At 40.5% G+C, this 21,347-nt stretch overlaps 1 protein-coding gene across 1 annotated transcript in view; it reads left to right on the top strand.

Annotated features, from left to right (window-relative positions):
• The window catches only part of LOC117293473, a 38,697-nt gene extending 31,134 nt beyond the window's left edge, over positions 1-7,563 (top strand). The window contains exons 4-6 of the mRNA XM_033775821.1: positions 3,650-3,707; positions 6,151-6,195; positions 7,456-7,563. Coding sequence (XP_033631712.1) covers positions 3,650-3,707; positions 6,151-6,195; positions 7,456-7,563 — 211 coding nt within the window. The remainder of the gene's footprint in view (positions 1-3,649; positions 3,708-6,150; positions 6,196-7,455) is intronic.
• The last annotated feature ends 13,784 nt before the right edge of the window (positions 7,564-21,347 follow it).

Genomic DNA, 21,347 nt, shown 5'->3' with positions numbered 1-21,347 from the left:
TGTTTCGCTGTTTCTCAGCAACTACACTACAAAATCATAGGCACTGTATTCAGCTGAAAAAATCATAGGCACTGTGTTCAGCTGAAACCTTTATTTTATTTAATGTTAATATAAATTTGGTTTGCGGTAACACCATGTGTGTATCTAATTGTCAGGTAGAGTTTGTTCTTAGAGAACTGTCTTGCTTTATTCTACTACCACAGAGTAGAATTGTTTGGGTGTTTGGGAGACTTCTCAGTTATGAAAAGAACTGTCATGCTTATTAACTATTACCTGGACGGATGGTATAGAAATAGGCTGGGACTACAACATTGGCTTATAGGATCGTAATTAGCTGTACTACCACGAGTCAGTTCTTAAATTGGTCTCATTGTTTCGACTACACGTAGCTTGTTCTAGTCATCGTCAGGAGACGCAATATGTTGACAAAAAAACAGTCTATGACCCTGCATGTTCACAGATTTACAAATAACTTACAGGGTTTACAGAAGGTAATGGTGAAACACTTCTCTTGAAATATTATTCCATGAAATGCTTTACTTTTTGAGAAAATATTAAAACAATATAAATTCTCGATATCGAGAATTACGGATTTATTTTAAACACATGTCATGACACGGCGAAACGTGCGGAAACAAGGGTGGGTTTTATCGTTTTTTTCTCCCGACTCTGATGACCGATTGAGCCTAAATTTTCACAGGTTTGTTATTTTATATATAAGTTGTGATACACAAAGTGTGGGCCTTGGACAATACTGTTTACCGAAAGTGTCCAATGGCTTTAATAGCCCTATTGCTTTGTCAAATTCCCTCAATACACAAGAAAACAAACAATTAACAGTACAGTACATGAAATGTAGACCTCATGCCCTAAATCCAGTCATTTATGTAATTTGAGTCATACATGTCATTGAGTCATTTAAACAATTGGTTTCCTAGACTAGATATGGGGTGGTGCACCTCTTGACCTATATCAAAGTGTACGCAAATTTCTAGTGCCCGCTGTGTTTTTCTTTTTTCAATTTGTCCGCGGTAGCCTTGTTCCAGATACACTGTTTATTTTGTTGATAGTTGATTTTTATTAGGCACAAATAAAGATGACCCTGTTGAACTTGTGACCTCATTCATTGACACTATGGGGTCTATAGGGCATATTTGGTTTAAGATTAATGGCAAAACCAGAAGATAATGTAGGGGCCTACATTTATAGTGTCGTGGCTGAGCGGTTAAGAGCACTGAATTCAAACTCTTGTGTTTTTGATCAGCAGAGTTTGGGTCGGAATCCCCAGCCATGACACTTGTAACCTTTAGCAAGACACTTAGCCATTGCTTCGTCCTTCAGATGGGACATAAAGCCGTTGGTCCCTTGTGTTGTGTAAACGCATGTAAAAGAACCCAGTGCACTTATCGAAAAGAGAAGGGGTTCGCCCCGGTTTTCCTGGCTGTGGCTGCTGTATGTGCTGTAGCACCTTGTAAACCCTTATAGGGTGCTAAATAATTGGGTCTCAGAATTCATCATGGCAAAAACCTTTCTTTCTGAAATTTTGTATTACTCAGCGCCTTGAGTACCTTGTTTGGTAGTAAGTGCGCTATATAAGACTTTGTTATTATATTATAAGTTGTTGTGTTGGCAGCCATGATGTACCTAGTAGTTTAAAAAACGAAACAACAATGGTGTCACCCCAAATTTGTCATGTTTATAAAAACATGATATAGACCGTATTGAATAACCCCTTTGCTGCCATGAAAGTCACCATTTTGTAGGGCAAACCGTATGCGCGTCTAAACGCGTACATCAATTAAGCATGCAGCATTCTCAGTTTGATTTCTACGGCATGCACACGCTCACAGACGCCATGTTGTAGGGCAGATATTTGAACGGTGACGAAATATTCATTACGGTCTATTGAGGCTGTTTATTTGTTTGTGTGTTTGATTGTTTGTTTGTTTGCTTGTTAAGGTGTTTGTTTGTTTGTTTGTTTGTTGTTTGTTTGGAATTGTACATTACACTTTCATCACTTGCTGATTTATGTGGAATTAGAAGGTATTTTAGGTTTTATGGGGGAAACCTTTCAGGAAAATTTGAAGCAATGCCTACGTGTATGTATTTCCTAATAAATTTGGTAGTGGGCGGTACTACAGAGAACAATGCAATGGGGGGGGGGGTAGTTGTGTCAAGTACTTTGTGTTCAGATGATGTGTAAATCTGATTTGAATAGTATACACATAATGAATGTTTATGAGTGCAATGGTGCGAATATGTTCATGAGTTGAAAGATGGAATGTTCTATTCAACGAGGCGGAGCCGAGTTGAATGGAACATTCCAGCTTTCAACTCATGAACATATTCGCACCATTGCACGAATGAAAAACATTCATTATTTGTTTTATATAACATCCAAGTAGATCTTTGTCATTTTGATTGAAAGATACAACTTTCAAAACAAACAATTTCAACTGTAGAAGCCGAATGCTAGTAATTTTACTATGCCTTCTTGCAGTAACACCTGCTGCGTTACCAAAGACACGCGCACGCAGTGATGTTTTTACTCAGCTTTTTCGTTCCATCCGAAAAGTACCATTGCACGCTGCAATTTTTTTTCCCGTGCATAACAATTTTTTTTATTCAGGTGCATTTGTGAAGGGCAGTTTCCCCATTGAAGTGAATTCAAGCAAAAACTGAAATATGGCTTTTGAATTCAATTGTTCCGTACATGTAGTTGACATTTAAACCTCGCAAAAAAAAAAAAAAAAAAATGCCTTTGATATACTTGGAACGGATAAATGGGTTTATCAGGGATGAGATTGTTACTGTGTTGGGTATTGAACGACGATCGGCAGCGTTGGTGGGTGGGATTTTATTTGTACCGACACCTTGACGATGTTGTCGATGTATGGACGGTAACAGTATTGGATTGATTTAATACCAACATGGATCATCTTCTTTATGGTCGGTTCTTGTGGGACCAATCAGCAGTGAAATACATTTCTTCGTACAAACAATTCAGGTATAGTTTTAGTTAGTTGGTGTAGTTGTGAACCAAACAATAGACAACTTGTACAGTTGAATGGTGATACTCTCGTGAAACTGTTGACTGCTGATAGACTACTGATCTTGCGACTTCGGAGCTAATAATAATGATAATAAATAATAATAATAATTTGGGGGGCTAATCATCCTTACTCGCAGCTAAGAGCTGAATTGCGAAGGACGCGGCTACAATGTGTTCGAGAAGCTGTGCCTTTTGGCTGCCAGCCACATCAACCCATTATGACCACGGAGCACAGCCAAAGATCGAAAGTGTTTGATTTTTTTTTTCTCGAGGGAGGAAACTGGGATGGTCTGGAAAACCCTCGTGGCACAGCAGAGAACCAACGCACAACTCAACTCACATGGCCCCGGTCGTGAATCGAACCAGGGTCACCTTGGTGAGAGGGGAGCGCTTTACGCACAAGCCAACCATGCCACCCTACATGTACATTTATCAGTCTTGCGCGAGAGCAGTAGTCTCTCGAGGGCAGTCTTGGATCGCGGAAGAGCTGATGACTGTTCTGATACTTATAACCACGACAAACATTTTTAAAACAACTTGTCTACAGAATTATTGGTCTGATGTCTAACTTGGCCATATGTTTCCTTTTTGTTTCAGTGACAAGCATGTAGCAAGTAATGAACATCCATGTTTTTACGCAGGACCAAATACACACGTAAGTTTGAATTCATAAAATTGGTGCTTTTAGCATTGAACTTGTTGCTTCTAGCATTTAACTTTGACCTTGACATCGTTTGCAATGAGTTCTTTCAAACTCAGGTAATATAACTTTTTGACCTGGGCCCTATTTCATCGAGCTGCTTAGTGCTTAAGAATATTCTGCTTAGCAAAAAGGAGCAGGTTACAAGCCACAGTTTGTACATAAAGCTGAATAGTAATTAACAAATATCTGCTGAGCAAAAATGAGCAGGAGACAGTCAAGCTCTAGGTACCTCTAGCTGGGGGCACCCTACTCAAATGGTACGAAGCCATTTGAGTAGGGCGCCCTAAAGCTAGAAGAATGTGTGTAGTGCATACAAAGACGTGCGTTTCTATTGTTTCGTCATTTCTATTGTTTCGTCATTTCATCATTTCGTTACATCCAAGATGGCAGCATGATAACATTAAAGCATAAGGGCCCAATTTCATGGCTCTGCTTACCGCCGAATTCTGCGCTTATGATCGCAATTCCCCGCTTACATGCAAGCGCCGAATTTCTGCGCTAGCCCAGTAAGCCTAGAATGCCTAGAAGTATGCACGCGCAAAATCCAAGAAACATTGAAAATGTGCATTGACTTAGAATTACAGAACTTGCAATTGTTTGACTCTGTACTTGGTTATTGTACACTTTGCCAACGCAGGAAGTTCAAAAGTTGAAATTATGTGCACAAAACTAGAGAACAAACGCTGGAAAGGTTATAAAAGTAGTGTTCATTTCCTGATAATTCTGTTGTAAAAACTGGTACGAGCAACTGTTTCCTGGTACTACATGTAGGTGCGGACAAATATCCATACAATTACTATCTTTGTGCGCTGATTGTATTCAACTTGCATGGCAAGCTGAATTTAGGGATTTTTAAAAAAGAATTATGGAGTTCAGATGAAATGTTATTGAGAATTTCTCCCACAAAATCAAGATAAAAATAAAAATATTTGCAGCTTTTTTGAATAGGCTATTTTCCTTCATACTGAATGAATTATATTATTGTATTTTGTATATTCGTTTATGGGTGGCAACAAATAATTGATGCATCATTTGAAAGCTAATGACTAGCAGATGTACAATAATTTAAAAAAAACTGACAATCCTAGGGTTTGAAATGACCCACGGCACCCACAGCCCCCTTGCTTTGGTTTCAGTGCCCTGGAATTTGCTTTAGGTGCCTTTCCAAAGCTCCAATACAAGTTGGCATGTTCCTCAATGAAGTGCCAAGGTACCAGAGGAAAATTGCTCTGAAGTTCAAGGCGTGCAATTCTAATGTTAAGTTGGTTAATTAGGAAGATGTCTCAAATGTCACTTAACTGAGTAAAAACCAAAGATTATAGACGATGTGACCTGTGACATCACATGTTTACAAAAGAGCCACAGAGCCTGGACTTCCCGCAGGCACGATTTGTTCACAGCTCAATGGAAGAAAACATCAAATCTGATTTTTTATGGAGATTGCACTGTCTAATTCTTATCAACTTTTGATATGATGAACGGGGCACATCTCAAAACTTGTCTAGCTTTTACTTTCATAACTCTTGGTTTTATGCGGAAATTATGACACAAAAATGTCAACTTTCCCATAGGGCCAGTGTAGTATTGTGCCTGCCAGAATACTCAAAGAATGTACAAGGTCACACTTATTGTAAACAAAGTTCACATGGTTTATAGAGCACTGAAGACGCAAGATGCGGAACTGAGGCTTTATCTGTTGTTGGAACATGAAATACACATGGGCACCATTTCAGCAAAGTGAATGTTTTGTTTCCCATTGATAGGAATGGTCAGTGTATGCACTGATCTGCACTGATCTACTGTTGTATGGCGTCCAGTAAATGGCGTCCAGTGGGATTTCACATTTCAGCCCGAAATCCGCATCTTGCGCCTTCGACGCTCTATAATCTTTGGTTTAAAGGGGAGGTACACGTTTGGTTATTACTCAAAACAAATATTAACTTAAAAACTGACTTGGTAATGAGCATTGGAGAGCTGTTGATAGTATAAAACATTGTGGGAAACAACTCCCTCTGAAGTAAAGTAGTTTTTGAGAAAGAGGTAATTTCTCCATTAAATATTAAAAGACTTCTAGCTAGAAGTCTTTCATTTCTATCTGAAAACACACATATTCGTCTAACAAGGCTTTCATCATTTTCTCGCAACTTCGATGACCAATTGAGCCCAAATTTTCACAGGGTTGTTATTTTGTGCTTATGATGGGATACACCAAGTGAGAACACTGGTCTTTGACAATTACCAAACGTGTACAGTGCCTTTATACCCAAACATCACAAGGCTATGCATGCCAGATGATATTGTGTAATCTGTACCTTGTTCCTTATAGAAAGTTGCTTTCCTCAAAATGTTTTTGTTCTAAACTGTACCGATGTTACTTTTTTTGTTCTCCATGCAGAATTCCAGAAGCAAAATGCGGGGAAAGGGGTCACCACCACAGGAAGTAAGTTGATGGGTTTGAAGGGTAAACTAAACAAAAACTAACTGACTCTTCTCATTCTTAAATGTACAAAATGGGACATTGCTATCAACATAAGGTTTTTTATCCTAATCATCCAATCAGATTCGCAGAATGGAGTGGTGATAAAAACCTATGTTGCATGGCTAATATCACCACCAAGCGTATTGTGTGCTCGTGGAAATACGGAAAATATAGCGCGTCTTCGCCCCATATCCGACGAGGCCTTCGGCCTCGTCGGATATGGGACGCAGACGCGCTATATTTTTTGTGTGGAGGATACATTTCTATGCAGAGTATGCAGCGATTGAAGGTGTTAACTAATGCAGAAGTTGAAAAACCAATGCCCCCTGCCCGTTCCAAAGGTAAGTTCCCCAAAGTCCATAAAACATGTATGGCCAGAATGCAGTTGATTTTTTCTCAGATTTTGTGGTTTGTTAAAGACTCAGTGTACATGTACTCCAAGCATAGTTTTAGGAAATCAAAGACGGCTACAAAACAATGAGAACTATTTGCTTGAGTAAACTATAAATTATAGTAAACTTGTGGGTACAAACATGTGTAAATCTCCTTTGAGGGAGTGCTGGCTCTGAAAAGAGCCGGTTTGGTCTCGACGCTTCGAACAGTATACTCTGCTCGTCTTCCGGAGAAAGCTTTTATTGTTTGTGTGAACATGTACATTAAGTATTGCACAATGGTACATTTTGTTCATCCATGAATTTTGTACAACTGTTCATGGTCATTTAAATTCTGCCTTGTCCACTGTCTAAGGATTTAAGTATAGCCATAAATTTTCCAGAATTTTTGTTCAAACTGTGAGAGAGTCACCCTGAAGTTGATGATGTAAGTCGAAATATAGATAAGCGAAGTTCAACTGAGTTCAACAATTTGACCCGATTTGATGTGGGTGTTTTTGAATGTCTAACCACTTTCCAGTTCAAGTGTTTCTCTCTAAATGGATCATGTCACATGCTTGTGGAACAATGTGGAGAAACACTAAGTTGCCACATCAGAAAGAAAAGGTGATCCTATTTAGGACCTCAGGAAATTGTTAATTTGAAAAGGATATCGTCCGCTGTTTTCTTTATTCGATGCACATTCCCCGGTCACAATCCCCGGCAGTGGGCACTCATTGTCTTTGACACGCTGAACCACTCGGAGGAAACAATTGTTTTGATGGCATCGTTAACGGCTGTCTGTAGGTTTTGGGTCAGACTGTGGCGGGCATTGTTTTTGGCATACCAGGGTTTAGAATGCGTCAGGGAGAATCAAGTATGCGTGGATAAAGAGGTCTCTGGCAGCTCAGTGATTGGGAATGAAGACATGGTGCCGCGCAACCTCAAAAGCGTCTGACAACCGTATGCCTTTTCTTTGTAAAGATTTCAGTTCTGCAATTCATAGTTTAGAAAGTTGTTCTAATAGATGTTTAAATTTGCATCGGGGATAACGAATGTCAATTTTGGTTTTACCCTTACACAATAATTATGTGTGCGCATTGTATACTAATTTTTTTTTCAAAAGTTGTTAATAACTTTTGTGTTCTAGCTTTCTTGGTTCTTGTTGTCCAACCTTCAGGTATGAGTGGTGATAAGAATAATCCTTTTAAAAGGCTAGTTGATGTATTCGGTTGTACATGTAAAGATAACACCGATTGGTCGGGGTGTTCATGACTGGGACTCGAACCCACTCTCTGCTGATCAGAAACAACATAGTATGAGTCCTGTGTTCTTAACCCCTCAGCCACAACACGCCACTAAATTCGTCCAACAAGGGTTTTTTCTTTCATCATTTTCTAGCAACTTTGATGACCAATTGAGCCCAAGTTTTCACTGGCTGTTTTTTATGGTTATGATGGGGGTATACCAAGTGTGAAGACTGGTCTTTGACAATTACCAAATGTGTACCTTCCCTTTAAATAAACCTCTCAGGATGTTTATTACAGCACATCACTCTCTATCATTAACGTAAGTTTCTGGACGATAATTGCCCCCCCCCCCAAAACCACTAATTTGCTTAATTACTAATAGTGTAAAGCAGACGTTCACCTCCATTGACCCACATCCATGTACATGCGTGAATTATGTCCCCATCAGTTTGTGCTTCCCTTGGCTGCCACATAGTTGCCTGTTGTACATCAATGTATTATCTCACCACCCCCTCGTTCAGGCAAAAACCGTGTGCAACTCATTACATCGTTTGACAAACTTTTTTCTGACTTTCCTTCCGCGCCCTTCACAGGAGTGGTGTGTTTGATTGAAACCTGCCTCACAAATGAATCAATATTCATTTGTACGGCCCCCTCTATTTTTAAGTTGTTGGTTGACGAAGACAAAGCTGTTTGCTGCGGAGAAGTCTAGGGGTCTGGTTTATGACTGGGTCTGTTCGTGTTTGTGTATTGTTCGTTTCTGGGCAACTACAGTCTACACCTGTACGTGCAAGAAGCCTGGGCGACTAGTGTCAAAGTCAGGACTATTGATTGCTTAGTCAAGTAGCGACTACCATTTTACTCGGTTAATCATGCCGCCGTGACAACTACAAAAATAGTCACGACTACCTGCTTGGTGAAGGGGGTAAACCTGTTTCAGCCCTAGTAGTAGTTGGCAAGAAGCTCCTTGTGGCAGTTGATTTTGGTCAGTAGCCCAAATCAGCTAATAGAGAGGTTTCGCAAGCGTGCGGATACAGATACATATACTGATATGATAGCCATGTCTGTTCACGTCCGCCGCATGTTGGATTTTGTTTTGCATTCATCATGAGTGTTTTTTTGACAAACATAACCGATAGAGACCCCGTGTTTTATTTACTCCATTTTCGCATCGTTTTGCTTGCAAATGACTAAGAGTTTTCTATCTATATCAAGCACGATACCAGTGAAAGCCATTCCGTGGGAGATGTTTTTAATCTGGGACAAAAATACAACTAAAAGTCTGCAAAACTGTATCCGTTTTTTCTGCGACGTGTTTGAGCCCCAATATCCGTTGCTAATGTGTATGCAAAATACGATAGTCGCGTTTATGTGATCAGCAGAGCGTGGGTTTGAGTCCCCTTAATTGGAAATCAGTTTCATCGTCATATGTTTGTTATGGGAATCCCATTTGTCTTAGTGCACGTGTACTCCAGACTCCACCAAACCCTTTGTGACTATTTGTTTTTCTAAAAGGGCACCCAGGCCACAACAGAAGGCCTAGTTCAGGCAGACAGAGGGCCTCCCTAATTGGAGGAAACAAGCGATGATCAACACACGGCCCTGCCACTTCCTCCATTGCTAATGGTCATTTATCCCTCTGACATGTATAATGTAGTTTGAGGAGCGACAAATGAGCGCCAGTGAGACGCAGAGGGCTGTGGGTTCAAACTGAAGTGAAGATAGACTCGACTGGGCCCCTGTCTTTATCCGCAAAGATAAAGACATGTACTTGCGTTTCAGAACCAGCGATTTCATTGGATACAATCATTTCATTGGATAAACATTCATTGATTTCCATTGGATACAATAATTTCACTTGGAAACGTGCATTGACGAACGCTTTCTATATCTGTGTTTTGATTGGTCAGAGGTGCGTTTGGCAGCTCCACTTTCGGTCGTCTGCATATGAATATAGGTGAAAGGTGAAGATGGACGGGGATTGACCTAGGCTTAGAGGCCACTCTTTGGCGTTACTCACGAGCCTGGCTGTGTGACATCAGATGTTCAGGCTACAGTTAAGATAGCCTTGTCTGGTGCTACGCCTGGGGACGGGTAAACACATAATTGGTACACTCAGGGGCAACATGGGATTTGCCATTGCTAATTAGATGTTTGTCCAGTGGTTCCAATACTCTATGCCCATGAAAAATAACATCTAATAATAGAAAAAGAAAAACAACTTTAGGTTTCATACTTAGAGAGGTATGTATGTTGTTACGGAAGGAGCCGAGATTGCATGATTACATTTGTTTAATTGAAAAATCCGGGGAAATTCGATGGAACAGAAGCCCCGCCTTAATTATTTTTTGTTTGGACACCGGATCGAACCGCAAAGAAAGTTGATATTTCCCTGTCTGTGACAGGGCTCATTAGAGGGCAAAGTGAAAATACTTGTTTGTCGTCTGGTTTCTGGCTGGGAATCTTCTCTGTTAACTCCACTCTTAAATGTACAAGGGTCGATCGTAAAAAGATAGTCCGAACTTAGGAATGGTCCTAGGTCCTAGGACTTAGGACTTTAGTAGTTATTAAAGCTAGTAAATTCATCTTAACTCAAATCTTCTTTTGGTAACTCACTCTTAAATGTACAGGGGTCGATTTCACAAAGATAGTCCGAACTTACATGTGTACATGTAGGTCGAGGCTAGGCCTAAGTTAAGATGAGAAACTTGTCCTAACTTGTATCTTCTACTGGTAACTCCACACGTATAGGGGTCGATTTCACAAAGATAGTCCGAACTTAGGACTAGTCCTAGGACTCTTTAGGAGTTATTAAAAATATAAGGCTAGTCCTACAGTCCTAAGTTAGGTTGAGTAACTCTTTCTTACTCAAATCTTCTGGTAACTCCACTCTTAAATGTACAGGGGATCAATTTCACAAAGATAGTCCGAACTTATATGTAGGAATAGTCCTAGGACTCTGTGGGAGTTACTGAAAACTTAAGGCTAGTCCTAAGTTAGGACGAGTAGCTCCTAAGCCCCGCCTTAATTTTTTTTATGTTTGGACACTGGATCAAACCGCAGAGAAAGTTGGTATTTGCCTGTCTGTGATTGGGCTCATTAGAGGGCAAAGTGGAATACTTGTTTGTCGTCTGGTTGTTGACTGTGAATCTTCTCTAGGAACTCCACTCTTAAATTTCCAGGGGTCAGTTTCACAAAGATAGTCCGAAATTAGGACTAAGTCCTGGATCATACTAGATACTTTAAGTTTTTCTAATGGCACTGCACTTTGCAAAATGAAAATGGCCTTGCCCTTTTAGAGATGAAATTCCAAGCCTGCCACAACAATTGCTGTGGGTGGTGTGGTTTACGTTGAGGCTCAGTGAAGCTTTTTTTAGTTGTTGAAATAAAGTTGGATAATCACCAATAATGTTATTAGTTAACGAGGAATTCCTCATGAACTTTTTTAGCTGTAGTAATCCCAAAATCACAGACCGATATGATAAGAGGAATTAGTTCAGAATAGATCTTGGGGAGTCGTTATTGATGAACCCTGCTTAGCAGAAATAAGAACTATGCTTAGCAGGAATAAGAACTCTGCTTAGTGGGAATAAGAACTCTGCTTAGCAGGAATAAGAACTCTGGTAAATGGGAATAAGAAGTAACTAAAGGAGCACGGGAAGTGAATAACCACGTTGCTGTAATCTCCCAGCCCTTGAACTTGATGCACGGTAGCAGCTCATTTAGCGACACAAGAAATGCCATCATAATCCGCGGCGATCTTGAGGATAAGCTACCCTGTTGCCGAGGAAACTCTGTATTTGCTAAATGGTTCCTGGCTTGGGGGAGGGAGGTGGTGGGGGGGGGGTAGTAGCAGGGGGGCCCAAGCTCGATCATGGGCACCCACTCAGCGTAGTTTGACAGCCTGCAGGCCCACTAACCCTCACATGCAACTGCGTCTGCTGAACTCTGGCAGCACCAGCACTCCACTTAAAGTGATTTTGATTAGAGTAAACTGGTTCCATTGCGACTCGGGGCTAGGTTTGGGTTAGCGGAGTAGCACGGTGACGCCAAAGTTTGAGTCACTATCCTTTCTGAAATCCTTTAGTAATCTAGCTTGTAATTGAACGTAAATTACTCTCTTTTTACGCCTGCGAAACATGGGATTATTCTGCACAGCGTGTTGGTAATCTGGTGTTTTGGAATAACTTCCAATACATCATAGTCGGAAACTTGTTGTCGTTTTTGTGTCATAAATCTCGATCTGTTTGTACAGCACTCTTCCATCTGATTGGGAGATTCAGCTGTGTTGAAAAACAGGTGTCAAATTAAAATAAAAAAAAGAGAGAGAGAGAAATTTCTTAAAGGCACAGCAGCCGATTTTCATGAAACGCTGGGATTAAAGGAAGACGTTGCCTTTGATCGGTCGAGTTGGTCTTTTAAAATACATATGGTTGGAAAGATGTTTTAAAAGTAGAATACAATGATCCACTTAAATATGCCTCGAAATTGCGTGGTTTTCCTTTTACCTCGTCGACTAACATGGTGGGCCATTTGTGGGAGTCAAATTTTTGACTCCCATAAATGGCAGACTGTGTTAGTTCGCAAAGCCAAAGGAAAACCACGCTATTTCGAGGCATATTTGTGTGGATCATTGTATTCTACTTTTAAAACATCTTTCCAACCATATGCATTTTATAACAAACGGTTACAACCGCTTTTTATAGACCAACTCGTCCGATCCAAGGCAATATGTTCCTTTAATCCTATCTCGAGTGAGGACGAGTAACTCGTCCTTACATAGGATGGGTTAAATGCATCCTACGCCTTTGGATACGGAACTTAACTCATCCTAAGTCCTAAGATTAATCCTAAGTTAGGAAGAGTTTGGTGAAACTGACGGCTGGACACCTTTGGTAATATTGTCAAAGACCATTCTTCTCACTTGGTGTATCCCAACATATGCATAACATAACAAACCTGTGAAAATTTGAACTCAATTGGCCGTCGAAGTTGCAAGATATTAATGGAAGAAAAAAAATACACCCTTGTCACATGAAGTTGTGTGCTTTCAGGTGCTTGATTTCAGGACCTCAAAATCTAATTCTTAGGTCTCGAAATCAAATTCAAGGAAAAAAACTTCTCTCTTGAAAACTGTGGTACTCCAGGGGGAGCAATTTCTCACAATGATTTCAACAGCTCTCCATTGCTTGTTTCAAGTAAGTCCCTTTAACATATATGCATAAAATAACGAATCTGTGAGAGTTGCATTCCCTTAAGGTGTTCCCCTGGGTGTCGCTTTCCAGATTGTATCGTAAATGTGGATGTGATCCCTGGCTACACAGCATTTAACTGGCACCCTCGAACATGGAGACCGCCATCATAAAGCAAGAGATGTCAGCTGAGCTCATCCAAAATGTTGTTCTGGAAAAACATTCTCAGCGACATCTGCGACGTACCAGAGGTCAAAGAGTCAAGCTGTCATATCTCATGTGACGAACATGTTTTTACTCTTGTGAGAATCATTGCATGCGTGAGGGTAACATTATGCGCCGGCTGAAGGGGCGCCAGTCAGTTTTATTGTTCGTTGGTCGCTAATATTCTTAATCAGACACAAGTGGGGAAGGGGGGGGGGGGTGATCAACAAGTAGGGGTACCCCCATTGCCTCAATCGTACGACTATTTCATGTGTGGACTTTTGGTGTTTGATTTAATTTGATCCTGTTTCTTATGAAGGAATTTTGTGTGACTAGTGTTTAAAAGAACTGGACACCTTTGGTGATTTTCAAAGACCAGTATTCTCACTTTATGTATTCCTACATAAACATAAAATAACAATCTGTGAAAAGTTGGACTCAATTGGTCATCGAAGTTGCCAGAGAATCATTAAAGAAAAAACACCCTTGTTGTACAAATTTGTGTGCTTTCAGATGCCTAAAACAAGGCTTCAGGCCTGAAGTTTTTTATCATTTCAAAAAATAATTGACTGAGAAATTACCCTTTTCTCTCAAAAACTATGTTACTTCAGGGAGGGAGCCGTTTCTCACAATGTTTTATACTATTAACAGCTCTCCATTGCTCGTTACCAATTAGGTTTTTATGCTAATATTTATTTTGAGTAGTTACCAATAGTGTCCAAGGGCTGATTTCTCAAGTTAAGATGAGTAACTCGTCCTAACTTAGGATTGGTTCAATGCGTCCTAATGCCTATGGTTACGGAACTTAACATGTCAGTAAGTCCTAAGATTAATCCTAAGTTATGAAGAGTTTGGTGCAATTGACGGCTGTGTCTTTAATGGAATGCCTTTTGTTATGGGTTTGTGTAGAAAGTTCACCAGAAAGTTTCAGTCTCGGAAAACAGGAACAGACACACGTGTTCAGCATAATGGGCAATTCTTATCCAACAAGGCTTTGAATCTACAGACTGGATAGTCTGACGTCTTCAGTCCAGTTTTCTTTGACATCTTCAAGATGATTGTCTTAGATAAGATGAAAGTAATTAATCCTGACATGTGCTCCAGATGCACATTCTCATGTGTCCCTCGACCGTATCATATTTTAAAATCTTTCCCATTGTGTTCCCATAAGCGTACCCTCCCAAATGCAAGCTCTCAGTCACAACCCATCATCATAATTCCTGCCAGTGGATCGGCCCTCCCGTGGGGTGTCACTCTACATCCTTGCTCTTCCCCCTCTGGCTCTGGGTACAAAGACAGCTTGTGGTTATCAGGGTTACATCCAGGGTGGAGGTGGTGGGGGCATGAGGGGCTCGATGGACCCCTCAGAACTCCTGGGGCTAGGAGGGGGGGAAATATGACCATGCTGATTGGGGTGGAAATATGATGCGCATTGGTGTCTTGGTGTATTCCCAAATGCTGACCATGAGTTGTGTTTCTGGGACGATTGATTCTGCCCGAAGGCTTGTTGGAACAGGGAGGATTATGCAGATTCATAGGGTTTGGGAAAGCTAACATGGAGTCTAACGTTAGGCTTGGATGCAACTGCTTAGAGGCTTCATTTGATGCGGATGAAGTTATATCGGCAGGCCTGCATGTTTGGTTTTTGAAAGGGCAAGGGCACCAAGGCATTTTCTGTAAATTTCTACTGGAGCATTTCAAGGGCACTAAGGCAATGACCATGGGGCATGGAGGCAATCGCCTTTGTTGCCTCTGTGAAGTAGTATGCCTGTATCGGGCAGACCTTTTCTATTGATCCAAAGTAAATTGTTCTACAAGTACTTGCTGGTTTTGAAAAACTTTGAAGAATACCACTGTCAGGTTTGAAATTCGGTTCGGAATTACTGGTTTCCATCGTTCAAGTGCAGAGAAGGGAGTATCGTAGTCACCTTGAATACCAGTCCGGTAAATTTGCACACATTTTTTACAGATAAAGTTCATTAACCTGGAATGACCTATTGTTGATAACAAACGGCACTGCTTGGCACGGATGGCGAAATGCTAGTAAAACATCCAATCTGTTAACAGATAATGTGACCAAATTCACATGTCTGCAAACTAATTAAAAAAAATATATATATCCCACATGATTGGTTGCTGTGTTTCCAAACAGTTGAACACTATTTTTGAATATTTATGATACGTTTTTGCAAACTATGGTCATATGTCGTTGATGGCTTCCCACAGCTTTCCAACCTTGGTTGGCAAATTTTTGTATGGCGTTCTCAAGCAGGACTCGAGAATCCAAGCTCCATTTTTCCCCTCTTGTTTCTCAGGCCAGGTACATGTAATCCAAAACGCATCTCCCCAGCTGAAATTTGTTTTCGTCAAAAAAAATTCATTTCCACTTGTGCCAAACCTTGGTAATTAGGCAAGGAGGTTTTCTTGTAAGGTGGTCTCGTCTGTTCACCACTGTAATCAATCAAGAAGTAGAGAGCAGCTCCTTGGCGCTCCCGGTTTTTGTACAATTAGATTCTGCGAATGACTTTACCTCTTGTACTTCATTAGTTTCTTAAGACTAGAGTCATCTTTTGATTTGTTTTTACACATATACAGACAGCACTGTCTTATTATGATGACAAACTGCACTAGGGTGCAGAGATGGTACACTGCGTAACACTACAGTGTAATCACTTGATACATCACAACTTGACAAACTGCACTAGGGTGCAGAGATGGTACACTGCGTAACACTACAGTGTAATCACTTGATACATCACAACTTGACAAATTGCACTAGGGTGCAGAGATGGTACACTGCGTAACACTACAGTGTAATCACTTGATACATCACAACCTGACAAACTGCACTAGGGTGCAGAGATGGTACACTGCGTAACACTACAGTGTAATCACTTGATACATCACAACTTGACAAACTGCACTAGGGTGCAGAGATGGTACACTGCGTAACACTACAGTGTAATCACTTGATCCATCTCAACCTGACAAACTGCACTAGGGTGCAGAGATGGTACACTGCGTAACACTACAGTGTAATCACTTGATACATCACAACCTGACAAACTGCACTAGGGTGCAGAGATGGTACACTGCGTAACACTACAGTGTAATCACTTGATCCATATCTCAACCTGACAAACTGCACTACGGTGTAGTGATGGTACACTGCGTAACACTACAGTGTAATCACTTCGTCCATCTTAGCTAAATTGGGTACATAAGGGTGTGTGTGAAGTTAAACTCCAAATTGTTCAATTCTCCCGTAAGTGAGCATTTCTTTCGTTCAGTTTTATTTGTCTCTATTTCACTAGGCACTGTTTTAGCTACAAAAATTATTATTTAACAAATATTACAATTTTTTTATAACTTTTCTGTACAATAGTATAAATTGTATACTACTTTTGGTTTATGACAATTCCGTTTAGTGTTGATTTGAGGTTGTTGACATTTAGGTTACAGCCAAACAGTAAGAATAATGAATGCAAACCAACAGTTTAAATATCTTCAGTATACGTTGATCTTGCATTGGGGATAAATAATGAAAAATTTGGTTTTATCCTTCCACCCATGTGTGTTAGCACTGTACACTTTTTTGAGTTTTGTGAAAAAAATCACAAGCATATCACTCTGTGGGATTCAACCCCATGACCTTTGCATTTCTAGAGCAGTGTCTTTTAAAACATCTGTAATGAGATAGTAAATCCAACTGCTTGAGAGATTTAGGAAATAAACCTTTTGAAATGGCGACATGAAACAGCGTAGAGACCTCATACATTGTAAGACCCCGAGTCTGTGTAACTTCACACCACATACAGCCCCCCTCCTGGGCAAAATGACGCAGGCTTCTGCAGGAACTCAAGTGTTTTCATGGGTCCCCCAAGAGACCTGATGAGACCCTGTTTGTACCAGACCTTCTCTTTTCTTCCTCTCCTGGTTTTTTAAAATTTTTATTTTAAGAAGGGTTTTAAAGAAACAAGGCAAGGCCTGGAAATTAACACCTCTGCATCGCATGAAGATAACGAAAACCGGTTTTAAAAGGGAAGCTGTGGTTTGAGAAAACTTACATTTTTGTGGAAACCAACTTGGAAAGGTTTTAGGTGGGACGTAAAGCCGTTTGTCTCGTGTGTTGTGTATCGCACATAAAATAATGCAGTGCACTTATCGACAAAGAGAAGGGGTTCGCCCTGGTGTTCCTGGTTTGATTGGCAGTATAACGACCATAGAAACGTGTAAATCGTAGCATGATGCTATGTAAAAGGAGTAGGTCTCATAATTCAAACGTAGTCCCACATACCTTGCAGGAAAATACTGAATGTTAAAGCGCCTTGAGTGTCACCGAGTGACAGATATGCGCGCTACAAATATAAGAAGCCACTATTATTATTTGGCACTATGAATGGGGATTGGTGTATTACACCATTGATGTTATGCATAGCTGTATTTGAGATACATAAAATATATTGGTCTCTGTTTCAGACTCGTCAAAGGCAGTGCTAGTGTTCATGGTGAAATTGTGGCGTGTCATGGCCTAGTGGTTAAGAGCACCAGACTCAAGCTCTGGTGTTTCTGATCAGCCGAGTGTGGGTTCGAGTCCCTGCATCATGACACCTGTGTCCCTTCACCAAGACGCTTAGCCACAATGCTGCGTCCTTTGGATGGGACATAAAGCTGTTGGTCCTGTGTGTTTTGTACGGCATGTAAAAGAACCCAGTGCACTTATCGAAAATAGAAGGGGTTTGCCCCAGTGTTGCAAGTTTGATTGGCTGCATATTGCGCCACAGCACCTTGTAAACCATTACAGAAAATATATTGGTCTATGTTTCAGACGCGTCAAATGCAGCTAGTTTTTCATTATGCTGAAATGAGGGGGGAGGGGGGGGGGGCAAAACTACGTTTGCCAGTATTGGTGTGAAGTAGAACACTCTTGCTACTTCAAGCCACACCTGCTTGGCCGCTAGGGTCTGAAGTCCACCCCTAGAGAACTTTCACGAATTACACATAATACATGTGGACAGAAAACAGATGAGCTGGTGATCAGTCACTGGCTTTGTCACTGTTTCCCTTCTCGAATTGAAACAAAGTCAATAGCTGATTTACGTATGCTAGTTGCAGTGACTGTAAATCAAGTAGAAGAAGTTGTTGATACAAATCAACGGGAGTTTGCCCTGGGACCATTTGGCTGTTCCCAAACCTGCCCTATATCTGCTCTGAAAATAATGAGAGCTAAAGCCATGTTCCCATTTGACTTTTGTTGTTGTTGAAAGTACCGCAACCTTTCTGTAGAATGACAAAATTAAATCCAATGGGGGCACATGGTAAACTGATCTTCCTGTCTTAACCTACCGCGACCGTGATGTAAAACCAACACAGGCCAAACCGCGCAGCCACAGTAACTTAACAGGGCCGCTAAAAAGTCCAATGGGAACAGCTCTGCGCTGTAAACCTACCCGACCCCGCTGTTATCTGCTATGCGAACTTCGCAGAATATAAGTTCAGGTGGGAGTGCACAGTAGAATGACGCCAAAAGGCCAGTCAGGGTTACTTTCCGTGTGGCAGCGGAAGAAAATGTCCAACGGGGACACATCTATACAGACACCCCTCAGTTGCATCTGGATGCTCCGTAGTGAAACTAAGCTCACTCAGATGCGGCCATTAAGTTGAGTTGGGACACCTCAAGGGGCTCGTAGGTAAGAACAAGGGACACATGTTGGTGGTTGCTAGATAATAACTTCATGAGTTGCTAGGCCTCTGCAGATGAGTTTGGATTAAGTTACTCATCTACAATAAAGTATTCAAGTTCCTTGCGGTTTGACGTGCTCCAAAAAATGAACACAGTCTCTGTTTGGTTGTAAATTAGCTCCATGGCCCTCTGGGCTTTTGTACAATTAGATTCTACGAATGGGTTCGAATCCCCAGTCGTGACACTTGTGTCCTTAAGCAAGACACTTAAACATTGCTTCGTCCTTCGGACGGGACGTAAAGCCGTTGGTATGTGTTGTGTAACGCAGTTAAAAGAACCCAGTGCACTTATCGAAAAAAGAAGGGGTTCGCCCCGGTGTTCCTGGCTGTGGCTGCTGTATGCGCTGTAGCACCTTGTAAACCCTTATAAGGTGCTAAATAGTTGGGTCTCAGAATTTGTCACTGCATAACCTATCTTTCTGAAAGTTTGTATAAACTCCTTGAGTACCTGGTTTGGTAGATAAGTGCGCTATATAAGACTTCAATGTTATTATATTTCACCTTTTGCGCTTCATTAGTTCCCGAAGACTAGAGTCACCTTGATCTGTTCTTATACCATACACAATATTGTCTCATTATGATGACAATATGCAGTGGGGTGCAGAGATAGTTCACTGCGATACACTACAGTGTAATCACTTTATCCATCTCCCCAATCCCCCCCCCTCCCCTCAAGGCACCCTACTCTGGAATCAGCTCACCCCAATTCCTTCATTTAGAACTGTGCACAGCTTGAAAAAAAATACTTGAAAAACCTACTTATATCCAGTATCGTCTAAAATGAAACCACCTGTAACTACATGCGTACCATGAATTTCCTAAATATGTTAGTTTTCTTTTTTTTTTATCAACTCTTAATATGTATTTATAGCTGCATAGGAAACAAATTGTTAAAAACAGTTTAATAACAAACATTGTTTTCATCAATCAACATTGTTATTGTTATTGTTTTAAACTAAAACCAATTAATTTATGTTATCAAGGATCCAAGCTCTGTATAAGCCCAGGCTTGTTCCTGGTACCCTCCTCTTATCACCCTTTGTTCCTTTTTCTTTTATGTTTTATGATTATTAATTGTGATATTTGGGGGAAAAAACAACAACAAAAACAATCTCAGCCAAACATTGGGTAAATATGATTTGTGGGTAAAATTTAACACCAAATTGTTTAATTACCCCCTGACTGACACATGTCGACAGTTGCTTGTTAATATCTTGATGAGTTCTCAGGTCTCTCCAGATGAACTTGGATCAATTTACCTACAATGTAGTAGTCAAGTACATGTATAAGTTCGTCGCGGTTTTACGTGCTCTCAGAAAATGAACACAGTCTTTGTTTGATTGTTAATTGTCGCCCCAGGCACACCGGCCCTTCCAATTTGTCAAGTCATGTCTTTCGCTTAAATGCGTCCAAGATAATTGCACCATCATAAAAACTATAAAAAAAAATCCTGATTGAATTTTGAAAACCCGACCTTTATCTCTTCTTGCATGACTCAGTGTCTGTTGCTCTGACATCCCCCTAAAAATATCCGCAACAATTCTGTCTCCTAAAAAAAATGCAAAATGGGCTCTCAAAATACTCCTCTCATGAAAAAAGTTGCAACTATTTTTGTAGTAGTCATGGTGGCACGATTAACCGAGTAGTTGAATAACCGTAGTCGCGACTCGACTAAGCAATCAATACTCGTAACTTTGACACAAGTTGCACTACTTGCCCTGCCGTCGATTTCACAAAACTCTTCCTAACTTAAGACTAATCTTATGACTCAGGACGAGTCCCAACCCTGCACTTTAGCATGCGGACCTTAAGATTCTCGTCCTAACTCGAGATAAGACGAGTCCTAACTCTTTGTGAAATCGACCCCAGGCTTACAGAAAAGATCCGCTTAAAAATATCTACATCAATTCCGTCTTAAAAACTGCAAAAAGGCTCCCAAAATATTCCTCTTCTGAAATCAATGATCTGGGTTATTGATAACCGTTGCCGATGTTCAGTTCCACTGAAAATATCTCGGTCAATTCTGGTGCACAAAAATTAGGCTACTTAAAATATTTATAAAGTGTACTAAAAAATATTGAATATATAAGAGTACATTTAAAAAGGTACACTTTGATCGATTGGGGTTGCAGTATTTGTGACTTGTTTTCTGCATTAGAACTTGTATTAGTACTAGATTAGTACTCTTATTTCGACATAGCACTTATACTTGAGGAGTTTTTGAATGATGAGAATATTTACATGTACATGTATGTATTAGTACTTAGCAAATTTGTCTGCTATAGTGAGCACGAAAAGTCGCTCACCATTAAAGGAACACGTTGCCTTGGATCGGTCGAGTTGATCTTTGAAAA

The sequence above is a fragment of the Asterias rubens genome, chromosome 8 (assembly GCF_902459465.1).
Source record: "Asterias rubens chromosome 8, eAstRub1.3, whole genome shotgun sequence".
In the NCBI taxonomy this organism is placed as follows: domain Eukaryota; kingdom Metazoa; phylum Echinodermata; class Asteroidea; order Forcipulatida; family Asteriidae; genus Asterias; species Asterias rubens.
The sequence above is the reverse complement of the archived record's forward strand: the minus strand, read 5'-3'. Positions and strand labels throughout refer to the sequence as shown.